Source organism: Vanellus vanellus (assembly GCF_965231255.1).
Source record: "Vanellus vanellus genome assembly, contig: HAP1_SCAFFOLD_1791, whole genome shotgun sequence".
In the NCBI taxonomy this organism is placed as follows: domain Eukaryota; kingdom Metazoa; phylum Chordata; class Aves; order Charadriiformes; family Charadriidae; genus Vanellus; species Vanellus vanellus.
The window spans coordinates 8,242-28,608 of record NW_028126801.1 but is presented as its reverse complement, the minus strand read 5'-3'; the positions used below and the strand labels follow the sequence as shown (position 1 = coordinate 28,608).

General features: G+C 59.0%; 2 protein-coding genes across 2 annotated transcripts; both read left to right on the top strand.

The window, feature by feature from the left end:
- Window positions 1–814: 814 nt before the first annotated feature.
- On the top strand, window positions 815–5,569 carry CTU1 (cytosolic thiouridylase subunit 1; the record flags this gene model as incomplete). The annotated part of the gene is made up of 3 exons (XM_082501465.1): window positions 815–1,373; window positions 4,237–5,442; window positions 5,550–5,569. The coding sequence occupies exons 1-3, from the start codon at window positions 818–820 to the stop codon at window positions 5,567–5,569; spliced, it is 1,782 nt and encodes a 593-aa protein (XP_082357591.1). The 5' UTR covers window positions 815–817.
- Window positions 5,570–7,216: 1,647 nt separating this feature from the next.
- LOC309685736 (synaptophysin-like protein 1) lies at window positions 7,217–19,579 on the top strand. The gene is made up of 5 exons (XM_082501464.1): window positions 7,217–7,295; window positions 10,761–10,879; window positions 13,483–13,693; window positions 17,148–17,324; window positions 17,579–19,579. Exons 1-5 carry the CDS (start codon window positions 7,227–7,229, stop codon window positions 17,708–17,710), a joined length of 708 nt encoding a protein of 235 aa, XP_082357590.1. The 5' UTR covers window positions 7,217–7,226; the 3' UTR covers window positions 17,711–19,579.
- Window positions 19,580–20,367: the final 788 nt, after the last annotated feature.

The window sequence follows — 20,367 nt, the reverse complement described above, 5'->3', positions numbered from 1 at the left end:
CCCCAGGGTGCCCCCCCATTCCCCCCCCCCAAAAGATGGACCCCCCCCCTTAGGGTTCCCCCCCCCCAGGGTGCCCCCATTCCCCCCCCCTTTAGGGTGCCCCCCACCCCAAGACTGCCCCCCCAGGGACCCCTACCCCTCCCCCGGGGTGCTCCCCCCTCCCAGGGTGCCCCCCCATTCCCCCCCTTAGGGTGCCCCCCCCAAAGATGACCCCCCCTTAGGGGTGCTCCCTCCTCCAAGGGTGCCCCCCCCATTCCCCCCCCCCCAAAGATGACCCCCCCCCCCCCCCCCCCCCCCCGGTGCCCCCTACCCCCAAGACTGCCCCCCCAGGGACCCCTACCCCCCCTTAGGGGTGCTCCCCCCCCCCCAGGGTGCCCCCATCCCCCCCCAAAGATGACCCCCCCTTAGGTCCAGGGTGCCCCCCCCCCAGGGTGCCCCCCCATTCCCCCCCCCCCAAAGATGACCCCCCCCTTAGGGTTCCCCCCCCCCGGGTGCCCCCCATTCCCCCCCCCTTTTGGTTGCCCCCCACCCCCACGACTGCCCCCCATTCCCCCCCCCTTTTGGTTGCCCCCCACCCCCACGACTGCCCCCCAGGGACCCCTACCCCCCCCTTAGGGGTGTTCCCCCCCCCTCCCGGGTGCCCCCCCATTCCCCCCCCCAAAGATGACCCCCCCCTTAGGGTTTCCCCCCCCCCCCTTAGGGGTGCTCCCCCCCCACAGGTACCCCCCTCCTCCCCTCCCCCCCCCCCCCCCCCTTAGGAGCGCCCCCCAACTTACCCCCCTCTCTCTCTTTTTTGCCCCCCCCCCCCCCAGCCGCCATGCCGCCCCCCCGCTGCCGCCGCTGCCCCCTCCCCGCCGCCCTCCGCCGCCCCCGCACCGCCGAACCCCTCTGCCGCCGCTGCTTCCTCGCCGCCTTCGAGGCCGAAGCCCACCGCGCCATCGCCGCTGACATCACCGCTGACATCACCGCCGCCGACGCCGCCCGAAGGGGGGGACACCCCCTTTCCCCCCCCCCCGCCACCCCAAAACCCGGCTCCACTGTCGCCGTGGCGGCCTCCGGCGGCAAAGACTCCGCCGTCCTCGCCCACCTCCTCTCCCAGTTAAACCAGCGCCACGCTTACGGTTACCGCTTGGTACTGGTGGCGGTGGACGAAGGCATCGCCGGGTACCGGGAGGCGGCGCTGAGCGCCGTCAGGCGGAACCGCGGCGATTTGCCTTTACTGGTTTTATCCCACCGGCAACTTTTCGGCTGGAGCGTGGACGAGGTGGGGGACCGGCTCGGGGGCGGCAGCCGCTGCACCTTCTGCGGCGTCTGGAGGAGGCAGGCGCTGGAGCGGGGGGCCAGGCTGCTGGGGGTCGACTGGTTGGCTACTGGTAAGGCGCTGGGAGGGGATGGGAGGGCACTGGAGGGGACTGGGAGGGGATGGGAGGGCACTGGAGGGGACTGGGAGGGGGTGGGAGGGGACTGGGAGATACTGGAGTGGACTGGGAGAGGATGGGAGGGCAGTGGGATGGACTGGAGTGGACTGGGAGGGGGTGGGAGGGGACTGGGAGGGGATGGGAGGGCATTGGGAGATACTGGAGCGGACTGGGAGAGGATGGGAGGGCAGTGGGATGGACTGGAGTGGACTGGGAGGGGGTGGGAGGGGACTGGGAGGGGATGGGAGGGCACTGGGAGATACTGGAGCGGACTGGGAGAAGATGGGAGGGCAGTGGGATGGACTGGAGTGGACTGGGAGGGGATGGGAGGGGACTGGGAGGGGATGGGAGGGCACTGGGAGATACTGGAGCGGACTGGGAGAGGATGGGAGGGCAGTGGGATGGACTGGAGTGGACTGGGAGGGGATGGGAGGGCACTGGAGTGGACTGGGAGGGGATGGGAGGGGGATGGGAGGGGATGGGAGGGCACTGGAGCGGATTGGGAGAGGGTGGGAGGGCACTGGGAGGGGATGTGAGGGCACTGGGAGATAGTGGAGCGGACTGGGAGGGGATGGGAGGGCACTGGAGGGGATGGGAGGGGATGGGAGGGCACTGGAGGGGACTGGGAGGGGATGGGAGGGGGTGGGAAGGCACTGGAGCGGATTGGGAGAGGGTGGGAGGGCACTGGGAGGGGATGGGAGGGCACTGGGAGATACTGGAGTGGATTGGGAGAGGATGGGAGGGCAGTGGGATGGACTGGAGGGGACTGGGAGGGGATGGGAGGGGATGGGAGGGTACTGGGAGATACTGGAGCGGACTGGGAGAGGATGGGAGGGCAGTGGGATGGACTGGAGTGGACTGGGAGGGGATGGGAGGGCACTGGAGTGGACTGGGAGGGGATGGGAGGGCACTGGAGTGGACTGGGAGGGGATGGGAGGGGGATGGGAGGGGATGGGAGGGCACTGGAGCGGATTGGGAGAGGGTGGGAGGGCACTGGGAGGGGATGTGAGGGCACTGGGAGATAGTGGAGCGGACTGGGAGGGGATGGGAGGGCACTGGAGGGGATGGGAGGGGATGGGAGGGGGTGGGAAGGCACTGGAGCGGATTGGGAGAGGGTGGGAGGGCACTGGGAGGGGATGGGAGGGCACTGGGAGACACTGGAGTGGACTGGAAGAGGATGGGAGGGCAGTGGGATGGACTGGAGTGGACTGGGAGGGTGTGGGAGGGCACTGGGAGGGACTGGAGTGGACTGGGACGGACTGGAGGGGACTGGGAGGGGGTGGGAGGGCACTGGGAGACACTGGAGTGGACTGGGAAAGGATGGGAGAGATTGGAGGGAACTGGGAGGGGGTGGGAGGGCACTGGGATAGACTGGAGTGGACTGGTAGGTGATGGGAGGGCACTGGAGTGGACTGGGAGGGCACTGGGAGGGGTTGGGAGAGACTGGAGGGAACTGGGAGATGATGGGGATGGATTGGGGCGCACTGGAAGTGGACTGAGAGGTAATACGAGAGGACTGGGAGGCACTGGGAGGAGACTGGGAGGGGATGGCAAGGTACTGGGATGGATTGGAGAACACTAGGAGGGCACTGGGAGGTGCTGGGAATGGACTGGGAGGCACTGGGATGGGACTGAGAGGCACTGGAGAGCGCTGGGAAGTGACAGGAATGGACTGGGAGGCACTGGAAGGGGACTGGGAGGCACTGGAAGGGGACTGGGAGGCACTGGAAGGGGACTGGGAGATACTGGAGAGCACTGGGAGGTGACGGGAATGGACTGGGAGACACTGGAGAGCACTGGGAGGTGACGGGAATGGATTGGGAGGGACTGGAAGGGGACTGGGAGATACTGGAGAGGACTGGGAGACACTGGAGAGCACTGGGAGGTGACGGGAATGGATTGGGAGGGACTGGAAGGGGACTGGGAGATACTGGAGAGGACTGGGAGACACTGGAGAGCACTGGGAGGTGACGGGAATGGATTGGGAGGGACTGGAAGGGGACTGGGAGATACTGGAGAGGACTGGGAGACACTGGAGAGCAGTGGGAGGTGACGGGAATGGATTGGGAGGCACTGGAAGGGGACTGGGAGATACTGGAGAGGACTGGAAGACACTGGAGAGCAGTGGGAGGTGACGGGAATGGACTGGGAAGCAGTGGAAGGGGACTGGGAGATACTGGAGAGGACTGGGAGGAACTGGAAGGGGACTGGGAGATACTGGAGAGGACTGGGAGACACTGGAGAGCAGTGGGAGGTGACGGGAATGGACTGGGAAGCAGTGGAAGGGGACTGGGAGATACTGGAGAGGACTGGGAGGGACTGGAAGGGGACTGGGAGATACTGGAGAGGACTGGGAGACTGGAGAGCAGTGGGAGGTGACGGGAATGGACTGGGAGACACTGGAGAGCACTGGGAGGTGACGGGAATGGACTGGGAGGGACTGGAAGGGGACTGGGAGATACTGGAGAGGACTGGGAGACACTGGAGAGCAGTGGGAGGTGACGGGAATGGACTGGGAGGGACTGGAAGGGGACTGGGAGATACTGGAGAGGACTGGGAGACACTGGAGAGCAGTGGGAGGTGACGGGAATGGACTGGGAGGGACTGGAAGGGGACTGGGAGGTACTGGAGAGGACTGGGAGGGACTGGAAGGGGACTGGGAGATACTGGAGAGGACTGGGAGGGACTGGAAGGGGACTGGGAGAGACTGGAAGATGACGGGAGAGCACTGGGATGGCACTGGGAGGGACTGGAGGCCACTGGGAGGGCACTGGGAAGCGGTGGCCGTCCCCCCCCGGTGACCCACGTCCCCCCCCAGGTCACAACGCCGATGACATCGCCGAGACGGTGCTGATGAACTTCCTGCGCGGGGACGTGGCCCGGCTGCGGCGCGCGGCCACCGAGGCCACCGGGATGGCCACCGAGGCCACCGAGGCCACCGAGGCCACCCAGACGGCCGCCGGGGCCACCGCGGCACCGGGGGAGGCCCCAAAGGCCACCACGAGCCCCACAAATGCTTCCGAGAGCTCCGTGACCACTGGGAACTCCACGGGGACCACCAAGAACTCCATGGGGACCACCAAGAACTCCATGGGGACCACCAGGAACTCCATGAAGGCCACCAAGGACCCCACGGGGACCACCAAGGACCCCATGGGGACCACCACGAAGCCTACGGAGGCCACCGGGAACCCCATGGAGACCACCACAAAGCCTACGGTGATCACCACGAGCCCCACAAAGGTTCCTGTGGCCTCTGTGACCACCAAGGAGCCCGCGGAGGCCACCACAAATCCCATGGGGGCCACCACAAATCCCATGGGGGCCACCACGAAGCCCGTGGAGACCACCACAAACCCCATGGAGACCACCACGAAACCCGTGGGGGCCACCACAAACCCCGTGGGGGCCACCACGAAGCCCATGGAGGCCACCACGAAGCCCATGGGGGCCACCACGAAGCCCGTGGGGGCCACCACGAAGCTCACGGAGGCCACCACGAACCCTACGAAGACCCCCACGAAGCCCAAGAAGCTCCCGAAGGCCACCTCCAGCCGTTCCAAAGCCACCCCGCATCCCGTAGCCCACCAGAAGATCCCCCAGTCCCCGGTAGCCACCCCGTGGCCGGCGGTAGCCCGCTGTAAGCCCTTGAGACACGCCTACGAGAAGGAGATAGTCCTCTACGCCTACTTCAAGGGGTTGGACTACTTCAGCACCGAGTGCGTCTACGCCCCTCACGCCTACCGTGGCCACGCCAGAAGCCTCCTCAAGGATTTAGAAGCCACCCGGGCCAGCACGGTGGCCGCCTTGGGTCACTCGGGACGCCGGCTAGCGGTGGCCGCCGAGGTGGCCACCAAGACGTTGGGGGCGTGTAGAAGATGCGGCTTCGCCGCCAGTCAACCTCTGTGTAAGGCGTGCGTCCTCTTGGCTTCTGTGGAGCGTGGGCTACCTCGGTTGGGGTTGGGCAAGCGGTCGTTGGAGTTGGCTAGTGGCCCCGGTGGCTACTGGGATGTTGGGCGGGAAGGTGAGGGGGTTGGGGATGGCGGTTATGGGGAGGGGGAGGCGGAGGGTGGTGGCCACGGGGCTTGTTGTTGCGGTGGTGGTGGTGGCCACGGTGTTGGTGGCTACGAGGATGGTGGCCGCTGGGGTAACGGGCATGGAGATGGTGGCCACGGGGCTGGTGGCCATGGAGATGGTGGCCACGGGGCTGGTGGCCATGGAGGTGGTGGCCACAGGGTTGGTGAGCATGGAGATGGTGGCCACTGGGCTGGTGGTCATGGAGATGGTGGCCATAGGGCTGGTGGCCATGAGGTTTGTAGCCATGGGGTTGGTGGCCACAGGGGTGGTGACATTGAGGATGGTGGTCATGGGGATGGTAGCCATGGAGATGGTGGCCACGGGGCTGATGGTCACTTGGATGGTGGCCATGGGGTTGGTGGCCACTGGGATAATGGGCATGGAGCTGGTAGCCATGGGGCTGGTGGCCATGGAGATGGTGGCCACAGGGTTGGTGACCGTGGAGCTGGTGCCTGTGGGGATGGTGGCCACTGGGATGATGGCCACGGGGCTGGTAGCCACGGGGCTGGTGGCCACTGGGCTGGTGGCCGTGGGGGGAGGTTGGAGGTGGGGGAGGAGAGGGGTGATGGGCCCCGTGGCTGTGGGGAGCTGGGCGGGGCTGGTAGCCGTGGGGCTAGTAGGTGTTGGTGCGGTGGCCAGCGGGGCTCGTTGGGGGCGGGGCGAGTGGGCGTGGCAGGTGACCACGGGGAGGTGTGGCCAGGGGGCCCCGGAGGTGGTGGCCGGCGGGGGAGGTGGAGGGCGGGGCGAGGTGGGGGTGGAGTTTCCGGAGGGGCGTGGCCGGGGTGTGGCGAGGGTGGGGCGGAGGTGGAGGTGGTGGGCGGGGCCGGGGGGGCGGGGCGGAGGAGGGTGGTGGGGGTGGGGCGGGTGAGGGGGGCACTCAACATCTGGGACTTCTGAGGGGCGTGGCCTGGAGGGAGGGGGGCGTGGCCTGGAGGGGGTGGGTGGGGTTATAGGGGATGGCTACGCCCCTGCCGGGGGGGGGCTGTGATGTCATTGGTGGCTCCTCCCCTAAGTGGGGCTTAGTGGAGGGGGCTGGCATGCAAATGAGCTGTGGTTTGGGGGCGTGGCTATGCAAATGAGACCTCCCCTACTGCCTGCAGAGAATAAAGTGCATTTGGGTTATGCAAATGAGGTGCGTTTGTGGGCGGGGCCTCTCTGGCAAAGCGGCGGGGTGGGGCTGCAGGTCTATGGTCATTATGCAAATGAGGCTGCTCTCCTAGGGGGCGGGGCCATGCAAATTAATGCGGGCACAACAGTTTAACGCAGGTGGACATGCAAATAAGATGCGGGGGGCGTGGCTATGCTAATGAGAGGGGGGTGAGTGGGTACCACCCGCACAAATGCCTGAGAGGGGCGGGGCCGGGTATGCAAATGAGAGAGGGCGGGGCGGGGACTCGGTATGCAAATGGCGAGAGCGCATGGTGTGGGGGTGGGTATGCAAACGAGGGGGCGGGGCCGGGTATTCAAATGAGGCGCCCGCCGGTGGGGAGGTGGGACCGGCAAGTGGGCGGTGCGGGGGCGGGGCCGGATATGCAAATGAGGCGCCCGCCGGGGGGCAGGCGTGGCCGGGGCCGGCAAATCGGCGGCGCGGGGGCGGGGCCGGATATGCAAATGGAGCGGTGGCGCTGGGTTGGCTGCCGAGGGCGCGCGGCCCCGCCTTTCCCCGGCGCGGTCCCGTCCCCCCTACTTCCGGCGCGGTGACGTCATTTCCGCCGCGGCGGGCGGAGGAAGATGTCGGGCCCGCGGCTCGAGTTGGGGCCCCTCAAGGAGCCGCTGGGGCTGGTGCGGGGCCTGCAGTGGGTGAGTGGGGACTGGGATATACTGGGAGGGACTGGGGGGGGGTGCTGGGGTGTCCTGAGGGGCTGGGATATACTGGGAGGGACCTGGGGGGGGCGAACTGGGATATGCTGGGAGGGCCTGGGATAGACTGGGAGGGACTGGGGGGGGGGGGGTGAGGTGTACTGGGAGGGACTGGGAAGGACTGGGAGGGACTGGGGGGGGTGTGAGGTGTACTGGGAGGGACTTGGGGGGGTTGGGGCGTACTGGGAGGGACTGGGGGGGGCTGGGAGGGGAGTGGGATATAGTGGGAGGAACTGGGGGGGGGGGTGAGGTGTACTGGGAGGAACTGGGGGGGGGTGTGAGGTGTACTGGGAGGGACTGGGGGGGGGTGTGAGGTGGACTGGGGGGGGGTGAGGTGGACTGGGAGGGACTGGGGGGTGTGTGTGAGGTGGACTGGGAGGGACTGGGGGGCTGTGTGAGGTGGACTGGGAGGGACTGGGGGGCTGTGTGAGGTGGACTGGGAGGGACTGGGGGGGTGTGTGAGGTGGACTGGGAGGGACTGGGGGGGTGTGTGAGGTGGACTGGGAGGGACTGGGGGGGTGTGTGAGGTGGACTGGGAGGGACTGGGGGGGGCTGGGAGGGGAGTGGGATATACTGGGAGGGACCTGGGCGGGGGGGAACTGGGATATGCTGGGAGGGACTGGGATAGACTGGGAGGGACTGGGATAGACTGGGAGGGACTGGGATAGACTGGGAGGGACTGGGGGGGCACTGGGATAGACTGGGAGGGACTGGGGGGGCACTGGGATAGACTGGGAGGCGACTGGCAGGGACTTGGGGGGACTGGGGTGTACTAGGAGGAACTGGGAGGGACTGGGTGGGTGCTGGGGTATACTGGAGGGACTGGGGGGCGCTGGGAGGAGACTGGGGGGTGCTGGGAGGGGAGTGGGATATACTGGGAGGGACTGGGAGGGAGTAGGATAGACTGGGCGGGGACTGGGATATACTGGGAACAGGTTGGGATAGACTGGGCGGGGACTGGGATATACTGGGAACAGGTTGGGATAGACTGGGCGGGGACTGGGATATACTGGGAGGAGGCTGGGATAGACTGGGTGGGGACTGGGATATACTGGGAGGGACTGGGGGGGGCTGGAAAGGACCGGGGGAGAGTGGGATGTACTGAGTGGGGACTGGGATATACTGGGAGCTGGCTGCGAGAGGGCTGGGTTATACTGGGAGAGGCTGGGGGGGGGGGACTGGGATATGCTGGGAGGGCCCAGGGGGGCTGGGATAGACTGGGCACAGACTGGAATATACTGGGAGACACTGGGAGGGTACTGGGAGACACTGGGAGGAGGCTGGGGGGGACTGGGGTATATGGGGATGTACTGGGAGGGAATGAAGTAGACTGGGAGGGGGCTGGGGGGGCACTGGGTGTTACTGGAGTATACTGGGGGGGGCTAGGGGCATACTGGGAGGGACTGGGATGTACTGGGAGGGGCCTGGGGGGGGGCACTGGGGGTTACTGGGAGGGACTGGAGGGCACTGGGAAGGACTGAGAGTGTTCCTGAGAGTATAATTGAGTTTAGAGTTAATAAAAGTTAAGTTTTTATGTAAAAAAAAAAAGTTAAAATTTAGAACAGAAATACACAAAAATGTCATTTAAAAAACTAAATAAAGTTTTGAAAGTGAAATGTGAAATTTAAATTAAAAAGCGAAATCTAAAAACTAAACTAAATAAATGAGTATAGAAAGAATATTTCAGAAATAAAACTTATTTGAAAATTTAAGTGAAAATTGAATTAAAAATTGTCATAAACATTAAATATTAAGATTTTAAAAGTGTTTAAAAAGGGAAAATTTGAATTAATTAAACTTACCCTTAAAATTAATTAAATCCATTTTCTGATTTTATTTGTTGAAAATTCCTCCCCCCCCCTTTTTCTTTTTTTTTTTTTTTGTAGCAGCAGCTTAGATGTAAAAATTCAAATTAAAATAATAAATTGAAAAAATTAAAGTTAAAAAAAAAAAAAAAATCCCTTTTCTGGTTTCGCCCCACCCCACAAATTCAAACTTTTGGCCATTTCTGGGTGGGGTTGTTTTGCTAATTGTTCTTTTTGGGGTTAGTTGGTGAAAATCTTTCCCCCCCCCCCCCATATTTTTTTCCCTGCAGCTTAGATTCGAAAATTCAAATTAAAAAAAAATTGAAACAGTAAAGAAAAAAAAAAAAGCAGTTTTTGGTTCTTTTTCTTTCTAAGAATTCAAATTTTTGGTCATTTTTTGGTTGATTTTTTTTTGGGGGGGATTTATTTGATGAAAATCCCTTTTCCACCCCATTTTTTTTCCAGCAGCTTAAATTTGAAAATTCAAATTAAAAAAAAAAAAAAAAAGTTAAAAAAATCCCTTTTCTGGTTCTTTCGCTGTCCAATAATTTAAATTTTTGGTTATTTTTAGTGGGGTTTTTTTTTGGTTAATAGATCTTTTTAGTTTCATTTGGTGAAAAGTGATTTTTTTCACCCATTTTTTCCCAGCAAAAAAAATTCAAATTAAAAAAAAAAAAAGTTAAAAAAATCCCTTTTGTGGTTCTTTCTCTGTCCAATAATTTAAATTTTTGGTTATTTTTAGTGGGGTTTTTTTTCGGTTAATAGTTCTTTTAGTTTCATTTGGTGAAAAGTGATTTTTTTCACCCATTTTTTCCCAGCAAAAAAAATTCAAATTAAAACAAATACATAAAAAAATTGAAGTTCAAGAAAGCTCTTTTCTGGTTCCTTTTTTCTCCTAAAAATTCACATTTTTGGTTGTTTTTAGTGTGGCTTTTTTTGCTAATCATTCTTTTTAGTTTTATTTGGTGAAACTCTCTTCCCCCCCTCCACGCCCCCCCCCCGTTTTTTTTCTAGCAGCTTAGATTTGAAAATTCAAATTAAACATAAATAATTTTAAAGTTAAAGTGAAAAAAAGCCTTTTTCTGTTTTTTTTGTGCTCTTTAAGAGTTCGAATTTTGGAGTATTATTTGATTTTTTTTATTATTTTTTTGGCGAATTGTTCTTTTTGGGTTTATTTGGGGAAAATCTCTTTTTTTTTTTTTCCCCTTCTTTTTTTCCCAGCAGCTTAAATTTAAAAATTGAAATTAAAGCAAATAAATGGAAACATTAAAGTTAAAAAAGCCTTTTTCTGGTTGTTTTTTCTTCTGAAAGTTCAAACTTTTGGTCATTTTTAGTGTTTTTTTTTTTTTTTTTGTTTTACTAATCATTCTTTTTAGTTTTATTTGGTGAAAATCTCTTTTTTCCCCCCGTTTTTTTTCCAGCAGCTTAAATTTAAAAATTCAAATTGAAAGAAACAAATTGAAAAAATAGAGTTAAAAAAGGCCTTTTATGGGGGTTCTTTCAAGAATTCAAATTTTTAGTCCTTTTTTTTTTGCCTAATTAAATTTTTAGAAATATTTTGGGGTAAAAATCGTTTTTTTTTTTTCTCTTTTTCCGGCAGTTTTTCTCCATTTTCGCCTTCGCCACCTGTGGGGGTTACGGTGGCGCCGTCTCCTTCCGCATCAGCTGCCCCGGCCAATCAAACACCACCGTCACCGCCCCCTTCGCCTATCCCTTCCGGTGAGCTCCCCCAATCCTCTCTCCTGATTGGCCGGTGGGAGGGCGGAAGGGGCGGAGCCTCGGGGGGGTGGGGGGTGGGAGATGAGGCACTTTCGGAGCATCCGATTGGTTGAAAAGTGGTGGTGGGAAGAGCGGTGGAAATCCAACAGGAGGGATGGAGGCGGGGTGGTGGGAGGAGCCACCCGGTTGGCCAATGGCGTCTCTGTAGAGGACAGTGGGAGGAGCCAATGGGATGTCTTGAAGCTCTGAGTTGAGGGGCGGCCAATCAGCAGCGGTGGGACGTGGGGGGTGGACGACGGAGGTGGGTGGAGGTCCGGGAGGTGGGTGAAGGTCCGAGAAGGTCCCTCAGAGGTGGAGGAGGAGGAGAGGAGGAGCAGCAGTTGGGTTTGAGAGTTGGCCAATGAGAAGCTGTAGGACGTTGGGGATGGACAGCAGAGGTGTGGGAAGGGTCAGGAGATATCTGAAGGTCCAAGAAGGTCCATCAACCATGGATGGGGAGGAGAAGAGAAGCAGCAGTTGGGTTTAGGAGTGGTACGGTTGGCCAACCAGCAGCTGGAGAACATCGGTGATGGACAGCAGAGGTGTGGGAAGGGTCAGGAGATATCTGAAGGTCCAAGAAGGTCCATCAACCATGGATGGGGAGGAGAAGAGAAGCAGCAGTTGGGTTTGAGAGCAGTTTTGGTTGGCCAATGAGAACCTGTAGGACGTTGGCGATGGACGACAGAGGTGTGGGAAGGGTTGGGAGATGTCTGAAGGTCCAAGAAGATGAGGAAGGTCTTTCAACCATGGATGGGGAGGAGAAGAGAAGCAGCAGTTGGGTTTAGGAGTGGTACGGTTGGCCAACCAGCAGCTGGAGAACATTGGTGATGGACAACAGAGGTGTGGGAAGGGTCGGGAGATGTCTGAAGGTCCAAGAAGCTCGAGAAGGTCCTTCAACCACGGATGGGGAGGAGAAGAGAAGCAGCAGTTGGGTTGAGGAGTGGTACGGTTGGCCAACCAGCAGCTGGAGAACATTGGTGATGGACAGCAGAGGTGTGGGAAGGGTCGGGAGATGTCTGAAGGTCCAAGAAGGTCCATCAACCATGGATGGGGAGGAGAAGAGAAGCAGCAGTTGGGTTTAGGAGTGGTACGGTTGGCCAACCAGCAGCTGGAGAACATTGGTGATGGACAGCAGAGGCGTGGGAAGGGTCAGGAGATGTCTGAAGGTCCAAGAAGCTCGAGAAGGTCCTTCAACCATGGATGGGGAGGAGAAGAGAAGCAGCAGTGGGGTTTAGGAGTGGTACGGTTGGCCAACCAGCAGCTGGAGAACATTGGTGATGGACAACAAAGGCGTGGGAAGGGTCGGGAGATGTCTGAAGGTCCAAGAAGATGAGGAAGGTCCTTCAACCATGGATGGGGAGGAGAAGAGAAGCAGCAGTGGGGTTTAGGAGTGGTACGGTTGGCCAACCAGCAGCTGGAGAACATTGGTGATGGACAACAAAGGCGTGGGAAGGGTCGGGAGATGTCTGAAGGTCCAAGAAGATGAGGAAGGTCCATCAACCACGGATGGGGAGAAGAAAAGAAGCAGCAGTTGGGTTTGAGAGTGGTACGGTTGGCCAACCAGCAGCTGGAGGACGTTGGTGATGGACAGCAGAGGTGTGGGAAGGGTCAGGAGATATCTGAAGGTCCAAGAAGGTCAAGAAGGTCCATCAACCACGGATGGGGAGGAGAAGAGAAGCAGCAGTGGGGTTTAGGAGTGGTACGGTTGGCCAACCAGCAGCTGGAGAACATTGGTGATGGACAACAGAGGTGTGGGAAGGGTCGGGAGATGTCTGAAGGTCCAAGAAGATGAGGAAGGTCCTTCAACCATGGATGGGGAGGAGAAGAGAAGCAGCAGTGGGGTTTAGGAGTGGTACGGTTGGCCAACCAGCAGCTGGAGAACATTGGTGATGGACAGCAGAGGTGTGGGAAGGGTCAGGAGATATCTGAAGGTCCAAGAAGGTCCATCAACCATGGATGGGGAGGAGAAGAGAAAGAGCAGTTGGGTTTAGGAGTGGTACGGTTGGCCAACCAGCAGTTGGAGGATGTTGGTGATGGACAGCAGAGGTATGGGAAGGGTCAGGAGATATCTGAAGGTCCAAAAAGGTCAAGAAGGTCCATCAACCATGGATGGGGAGGAGAAGAGAAGCAGCAGTTGGGTTTGAGAGTGGTACGGTTGGCCAACCAGCAAGTGTAGGATGCAGGAGATGGACGATGGAGGTCTGGGAAGGGTTGGGAGGTGTTTGGAGGTCCAACAAGGTCCTTCAACCATGGATGGGGAGGAGAAGAGAAGCAGCAGTTGGGTTGAGGAGCGGTACGGTTGGCCAACCAGCAGCTGTAGGACTGGGGTGATGGACATGAAGATCTGGGAAGGGTTTGGAGATGGCTGATGGTCTTCTCCAAAGCAACTGATGGAGAGGAGAGAGGTGACAGTTGGGCGTGAGAGCCATCCAGTTGGCCAACCACCGTCCGTAGACCACGGTTGAGAGACGGAAAGACCTGGGAATGCTTTGGGGACTTTGGGTGGGGGGAGTGCACGGGTGGGAGAGGACCTTCTCCTCAGCCACCGCCCCGCCCTCCCCCAGGTTGAACCACGCCGTCTTCAACCCCTCGTTGACCAACCTGTGCAACAACACGTGGCCGACGGACGTCCACCTGGTTGGGGACTTCTCCTCCTCGGCCCAGTTCTTCGTCACGGTGGCCGTCTTCGCCTTCCTCTACAGCATGGCCGCCCTCGCCGTCTACTTGGCCTACCTCCACCTCTACCGCGGGGCCGGCGGGAAGCTGCCCCTGGTGGTGAGTCCTTCCTGGTCTTCTCCGTCCATCCGTGTCTTCTCTGTCAGTCCATCCTGGTCTTCTCCGTCCATCCGTGTCTTCTCTGTCCGTCCATCCTGGTCTTCTCTGTCTGTCCATCCTGGTCTTCTCCGTCCATCCGTGTCTTCTCTGTCTGTCCATCCTGGTCTTCTCCGTCCATCCATCTTGATCTCCATCCATCCATCCATCCATCCATCCATCCATCCATCCATCCTGATCTCCATCCATCCATCCTGATCTCCATCCATCCATCCATCCATCCTGATCTCCATCCATCCATCCATCCATCCTGATCTCCATCCATCCATCCATCCATCCTGATCTCCATCCATCCATCCATCCATCCTGATCTCCATCCATCCATCCATCCATCCTGATCTCCATCCATCCCTCCATCCATCCTGATCTCCATCCATCCCGGTCTTCTCCATCCCTCCATCCATCCTGATCTCCATCCATCCCGGTCTTCTCCATCCCTCCATCCATCCTGATCTCCATCCATCCCGGTCTTCTCCATCCCTCCATCCATCCCTCCATCCATCCCGGTCTTCTCCATCCCTCCATCCATCCCTCCATCCATCCCGGTCTTCTCCATCCCTCCATCCATCCCGGTCTTCTCCATCCCTCCATCCATCCCTCCATCCATCCCTCCATCCATCCCGGTCTTCTCCATCCATCTCTCCATCCCTCCATCCATCCTGGTCTTCTCCCTCTGTCCCTCTTGGTCTTCTCTGTCCTGGTCTTCTCCATCCCTTCATCCATCCATCCTGGTCTTCTCCGTCCACCTGTCCATCTGGTTTTCTTTCTCTGTCTTTCCTGGTCTTCTCCATCCCTTCATCTATCCATCCTGGTTTTCTCCCTCCCTCCCTCCCTCCCTCCATCCTTCCATCCATCCTGGTCTTCTCTGTCTATCCTGGTCTTCTCCGTCCACCTGTCCATCCGGTCTTCTCTGTCCCTCCTGGTCTTTTCTCTCCCTCCCTCCCTCCATCCCGGTCTTCTCCATCCCGGTCTTCTCCATCCCGGTCTTCTCCATCCCGGTCTTCTCCATCCCGGTCTTCTCCATCCCGGTCTTCTCCATCCCGGTCTTCTCCATCCCGGTCTTCTCCATCTACCTGTCCAGCCGGTCTTCTCCATCCCGGTCTTCTCCATCTACCTGTCCAGCCGGTCTTCTCCATCCCGGTCTTCTCCATCTACCTGTCCAGCCGGTCTTTTTTGTCCATCCTGGTCTTCTCCATCCCTTCATCCGTCCATCCTGGTCTTCTCCATCCACTCTGGTCTTCTCCATCAATTCATCTATCCCGATCTTTTTCCATCTCTCCTGGTCTCGTCCATCCTTCCATCCGTCCTGGTCTCGTCCATCCGTCCATCTTGGTCTTCTCTTATCAATTCATCTATCCTGGTCTTCTTCCATCTGTCCTGGTCTCCTCCATCCGTCCGTCCGTCCGTCCGTCCTGGTCTTCTGTATCAATTCATCTATCTTGGTCTTTCTCCATCCGTTCTGGTCTTCTCTATCCATCCCGGTCTCATCCATCCGTCCGTCCATCCATCCATCGTGGTCTTCTCCATCCATCCACCCATCTATCTCCTGCCCCACGGTTGGCTGAAGACCGCTTGGTTGACCTACGGCTCTTCTGGTGGCTTGTAGGTCCTCTAGAAGGTGGCCCCATTGCGTGGACTACAACTCCCAGCAGCCCTTGGGCTCCCCACCCCGTTCTGAGGCATCATGGGATTTGTAGTCTTGGTCCTTCCACCCCAGATGGGGGGTGAGGGACCCATGGTGGTGGGGGAGGAGGGGGGTGGATTTGGGGGGCCGGGGGACATTTTTTGGGGGGGGGATGTCAATAACCCACCTCTGAACTTATCTCCTACTGCTGCCATGGACAGGACATGAGGTAAGTGCCCCACCCCTTTTTTGGGGGGATGGGGGGGGGTTGTCCGCACCCCAGACCCCAAATACCCCATTTTTCCCCCCCCCCAAAAATCAGGAGGCCAAACTTTGGGGGTGGTGGAAGAATCGGGGTTCACCATCTCCCAGTATAGAGAAGGTGGAGTGGGTCCTCCAACCTTCCAAAGCCAAGATTTTGGGGTTCCTCCAGGTCTGTAGGACTTCAGGTCCACCAGGGTTGTCCTCTCCAGCCCCCCAGATTTTGGGATTCTCCCCCCAAGTTCTGAGCCTTGAGGTCCACCAGGGTTGTCCTCTCCACCCCCCAGATTTTGGGGTCCCCCATAGGTCTGTGGGACTTGGGGTCTACCAGGGTTGTCCTCTCCACCCCCAAATTCTGAACCTTGAGGTCCACCAGGGTTGTCCTCTCCACCCCCCAGATTTTGGGGTCCCCCCCAGGTCTGTGGGATGTGGGGTCCACCAGGGTTGTCCTCTCCACCCCCCAGATTTTGGGGTCCCCCCCAGGTGTGTGGGACTTGGGGTCTACCAGGGTTGTCCTCTCCACCCCCAAATTCTGAACCTTGAGGTCCACCAGGGTTGTCCTCTCCACCCCCCAGATTTTGGAGTCCCCCCCAGGTGTGTGGGACTTGGGGTCTACCAGGGTTGTCCTCTCCACCCCCCAGATTTTGGGGTCCCCCATAGGTCTGTGGGACTTGGGGTCTACCAGGGTTGTCCTCTCCACCCCCAAATTCTGAACCTTGAGGTCCACCAGGGTTGTCCTCTCCACCCCCCAGATTTTGGGGTCCCCCCCAGGTCTGTGGGATGTGGGGTCCACCAGGGTTGTCCTCTCCACCCCCCAGATTTTGGGGTCCCCCCCAGGTCTGTGGGACTTGGGGTCTACCAGGGTTGTCCTCTCTACCCCCAAATTCTGAACCTTGAGGTCCACCAGGGTTGTCCTCTCCACCCCCCAGATTTTGGGATTCTCCCCCCAAGTTCTGAGCCTTGAGGTCCACCAGGGTTGTCCTCTCCACCCCCCAGATTTTGGGATTCTCCCCCCAAGTTCTGAGCCTTGAGGTCCACCAGGGTTGTCCTCTCCACCCCCCAGATTTTGGGGTCCCCCCCAGTTCTGTGGGACTTGGGGTCTACCAGGGTTGTCCTCTCCACCCCTAAATTCTGAACCTTGAGGTCCACCAGGGTTGTCCTCTCCACCCCCCAGATTTTGGAGTCCCCCCCAGGTCTGTGGGACTTGGGGGTGGAGAGGACAACCATGGTAGACCCCAAGTTCTGAGCCTTGAGGCCCACCAGGGTTGTCCTCTCCCCCCCCCCCCCCCCGGCTTTTGGGGTCCCCCCCAGGTCTGTGGGACTTGGGGTCTACCACGGTTGTCCTCTCCACCCCCCAGGTCTGTGGGACTTGAGGTCCACCACGGTTATCATCTCCAGTCCCCAGCTTTTGGGGTTCCCCAGGTCCCAAGCCCACCCTGCCGTGTCCCCACCCCCCATTTTTTGGTGTGTCCCCCCCCCCCCCAACCTCTCCCTGCCCCGTTGTCCCCGTAGGACTTCTTGGTCACCGTGGCCTTCTCCTTCCTGTGGCTGGTGAGCACCTCGGCGTGGGCCAAGGCCCTCACGGACGTGAAGACCTCCACGGCGGCCCCCCTACCCAACTGCCACCCCCCCGCCGTGACCTGCTTCTCCGCGGGGGTCACCCCCATGGGGTCCCTCAACGTCTCCGTGGTGGGTCTTCAGGGTGGATGAAACCGAGGCGGGGTTTGGGGGGGGGGGGTTGAGGAACCTCTTGAAGAAACCCACCTTCAACGTGGACCACGGAGGTGGAGGTTGGGTGGAGGAGGACGTGAGGTGGGTGCGGGGGGGACAGAGGCCGTTGGGTGAGACCTAGAGGAAGGGTTTGGTGACACGGGGGGAAACCGAGGCACGGCTTCGTGGTGGCATCTTGAGCTACTTTGACGTCTTCCATCCCAACCTACCAGGTCTTCGGTTTCCTCAACTTGGTCCTCTGGGTCGGCAGCTCTTGGTTCGTCTACAAGGAGACCAACTTCCACCGCCCGGCCCCACCGCCCAACCCCACCGCCACCCCCACCGCCGTCCCCCCCGCCATGTAACCCCCTCCCCCGTGTCCCCGTCCCCTCCTCCTCCTCCTCCTCCTCCCCCCCACCGCGTGGTTCTCACCGGCGCCATCTTGAACCCTTCACCGGTGGAAGACGCCACCAAATCCCCCCCTTTTTTTTATTTTTTTTTTTTTTTCTATTCGTTTTTTTTTTCGGCTGGGGGGTTTGGGGGCGATTTTGCGAAATTTGGAGTGTTTTGGGACATTTTGGGCAGGGTTGGGTTTTTTTCGGGGTTTTTTTGGGGTTTGGTGTTTGTTTTTTTTTTTAAAGTCTATTTTATTGGTGGAGGGGACAGCAGGAGGTGGGGAGGTCCTGGGAAGAAGGTCAAGATGTTCTTCAGGGTGGGGTGGGTGTGGCCGGGCGGAGGTCACCGCCTGGGTGGGGCCCCTCGGGGCGGGGCCAGCGCGGCGGCGTCGGTTTGGCTTCTTCTAATTGGCCGCCGGCGCTGGATCAGCCGTGGTTGAAGTAGGGGGAGGTGGGTACGTAGGAGATGAGGTCAGATTGACCTCGGCCGCTCTCAGTTGGGTCCTTCTCTTCGGTTTCTGGTGTTTGGGGCTGCGTAGGGATTGGTCGGGTTGGTCAAGCCCAAGGTTGACCATTGGTTGGGTTGATCTTGTCTGCCTGGCTTCTTGTAGGCCTCAGTTGACCATCGGTGGTTGCTTGGAGGTCCAAACCTGGGGTTGGTCATCAGGGTTGTGGGTGGCCAAGGCCTGGATTGACCCATAACGGTTGTCCTGGGTGGGGATTGGTCGGGTTGGTCAAGACCAAGGTTGACCATTGGTTGGGTTGATCTTCTCGCAGTGTCTTCTTGTAGGCCTTGGTTGACCATCGGTGGTTGCTTGGTCATGTTGGTCAAGACCTGGGTTGACCATTGGTTGGGTTCGACCAGACTTGGTCAAGTTGGGCTGGTCAAGACTTGGGTTGACCGTTGGTTGGATTCAACCAGACTTGGTCAGGTTGGTTGGTCAAGACTTGGGTTGACCATTGGTTGGGTTGGTCTTCTCTCATTGTCTTCTCCCAGACCGACCTTGGTTGACCATCGGTGGTTGCTCGGTCGTGTTGGTCAAGACCAAGGTTGACCATTGGTTGGCTTAGACCAGATTTGGGTTGGCCTTCTCTCGTTGGCTTCTTGTAGACCTCAGTTGACCATCGGTGGTCGCTTGGAGGTCCACACCTGGGGTTAGTCATCTCCGTTGGGGGTCACACCAAGGTTGACTTTGCACCTTCCCGGTTGGCTTGGCCAAAACCCGATGTGACCATTGGCTGAGTCGAGGTTGCCAGGGTTTCTCTGATTGGTCTGTCCCCGCTGGCGCTTGAGTAGGTGGAGACCTTCTGGTGGTGGGACTGGTTTGCTCTTGGATTACCTTCTTCCAGTTGAGTCCTCCTCAAGGCACGTTGACCTCTCGTGGCCATCTCCAGCCACACCTGAGCGGTCCACCTTAGTTGTCCCCGTTCCCCTCCTCCTCCATCTTCTCAGGGTTCCACCCATGGGTGTCGGACACCCCCCCTGGCACCTCCTCCCCTCCCCCCGCCTTGTCCTGGTGTCCCCCGACTCCTCCTGTCCTCGGGGACCGGGCGGGGCCAAACACTACAGTTCCCACCACCGCGTTCTTCCTCAGCTTCTTCACTCCTCGGTGGGCGGCAGCTTCGGGTGACCGTGACTTGATGGAACCCAGAGGTGACCTCTCTTGAGGTCATCTCCACCACCTCGTCCCCACCGCCGTTTTACGTCAACGTCCCCCTCCCCGGCCCGTGCCACCTTCTCTCCAGGGTGGTGGTGGTGGTGATGGTGGTGGTGGGGTCATCCCTGTCCCCTCCCCCACCTTTTCTGCAAGTGCCTCAATAAAAGAGATTATGGTGGAACCCCAAAATTTCGTATCCGGGGGGGTGGGTGGGGGGTGGGGGGGAGGGGAAGTTGGGCTACAAGGCCGTCCCACCGCTGGGTTGGGACCTCTGGTGGGGTGGACTGGTGGGGTGGGGGTGAGGTGGGACGGAGAGATGGACCGGAAGTTGAGTTTTGCTCCTAATTTATTGTTTCTACCCCCGAATCTGTGTCCCCCCTCCCTGTCCCCAGGTCCGCGTCCGTGTCCCTGTGGTGGTGATGTCCTCTTGGCTGTGGTGGCCCAGATCTGGTCTCCGGGTGTCGTCGTGTCCCCAGTGGATCCGTGTCCCTCACTGTGGTGGCCCAGATCCGTGTCCCCAGCTGTGGTCGGTGGTGGCCCAGATCCGTGTCCCCAGCTGTGGTCGGTGGTGGCCCAGATCCGTGTCCCCGGTGGTGGCCCAGATCCGTGTCCCCAGCTGTGGTCGGTGGTGGCCCAGATCCGTGTCCCCAGCTGTGGTCGGTGGTGGCCCAGATCCGTGTCCTCAGTTGGTGGTGGCCCAGATCCGTGTCCCCAGCTGTGGTCGGTGGTGGCCCAGATCCGTGTCCCCAGCTGTGGTCGGTGGTGGCCCAGATCCGTGTCCCCGGTGGTGGCCCAGATCCGTGTCCCCAGTTGGTGGTGGCCCAGATCCGTGTCCCCAGTTGGTGGTGGCCCGGATCCATGTCCCCAGCTGTGGTCGGTGGTGGCCTGGATCCTTGGTGGCCCAATTCTGTGTCTTCGTGTCCCTTAAGTCAGTCCGTGGTGGTCCAGATCTGTGTGTGTCCATAGTCA

What these genes read in the sequence shown, in the direction of transcription:
- LOC309685736 (XM_082501464.1), top strand. Translation starts at nt 7,227, where the DNA reads ATGTCGGGCCCGCGGCTCGAGTTGGGGCCCCTCAAGGAGCCGCTGGGG. An exon ending in TGGTGCGGGGCCTGCAGTGG is followed by an intron (nt 7,296 to 10,760) that starts GTGAGTGGGGAC and finishes TTTTTCCGGCAG; the next exon opens with TTTTTCTCCATTTTCGCCTT. An exon ending in GCGGGAAGCTGCCCCTGGTG is followed by an intron (nt 13,694 to 17,147) that starts GTGAGTCCTTCC and finishes TTGTCCCCGTAG; the next exon opens with GACTTCTTGGTCACCGTGGC.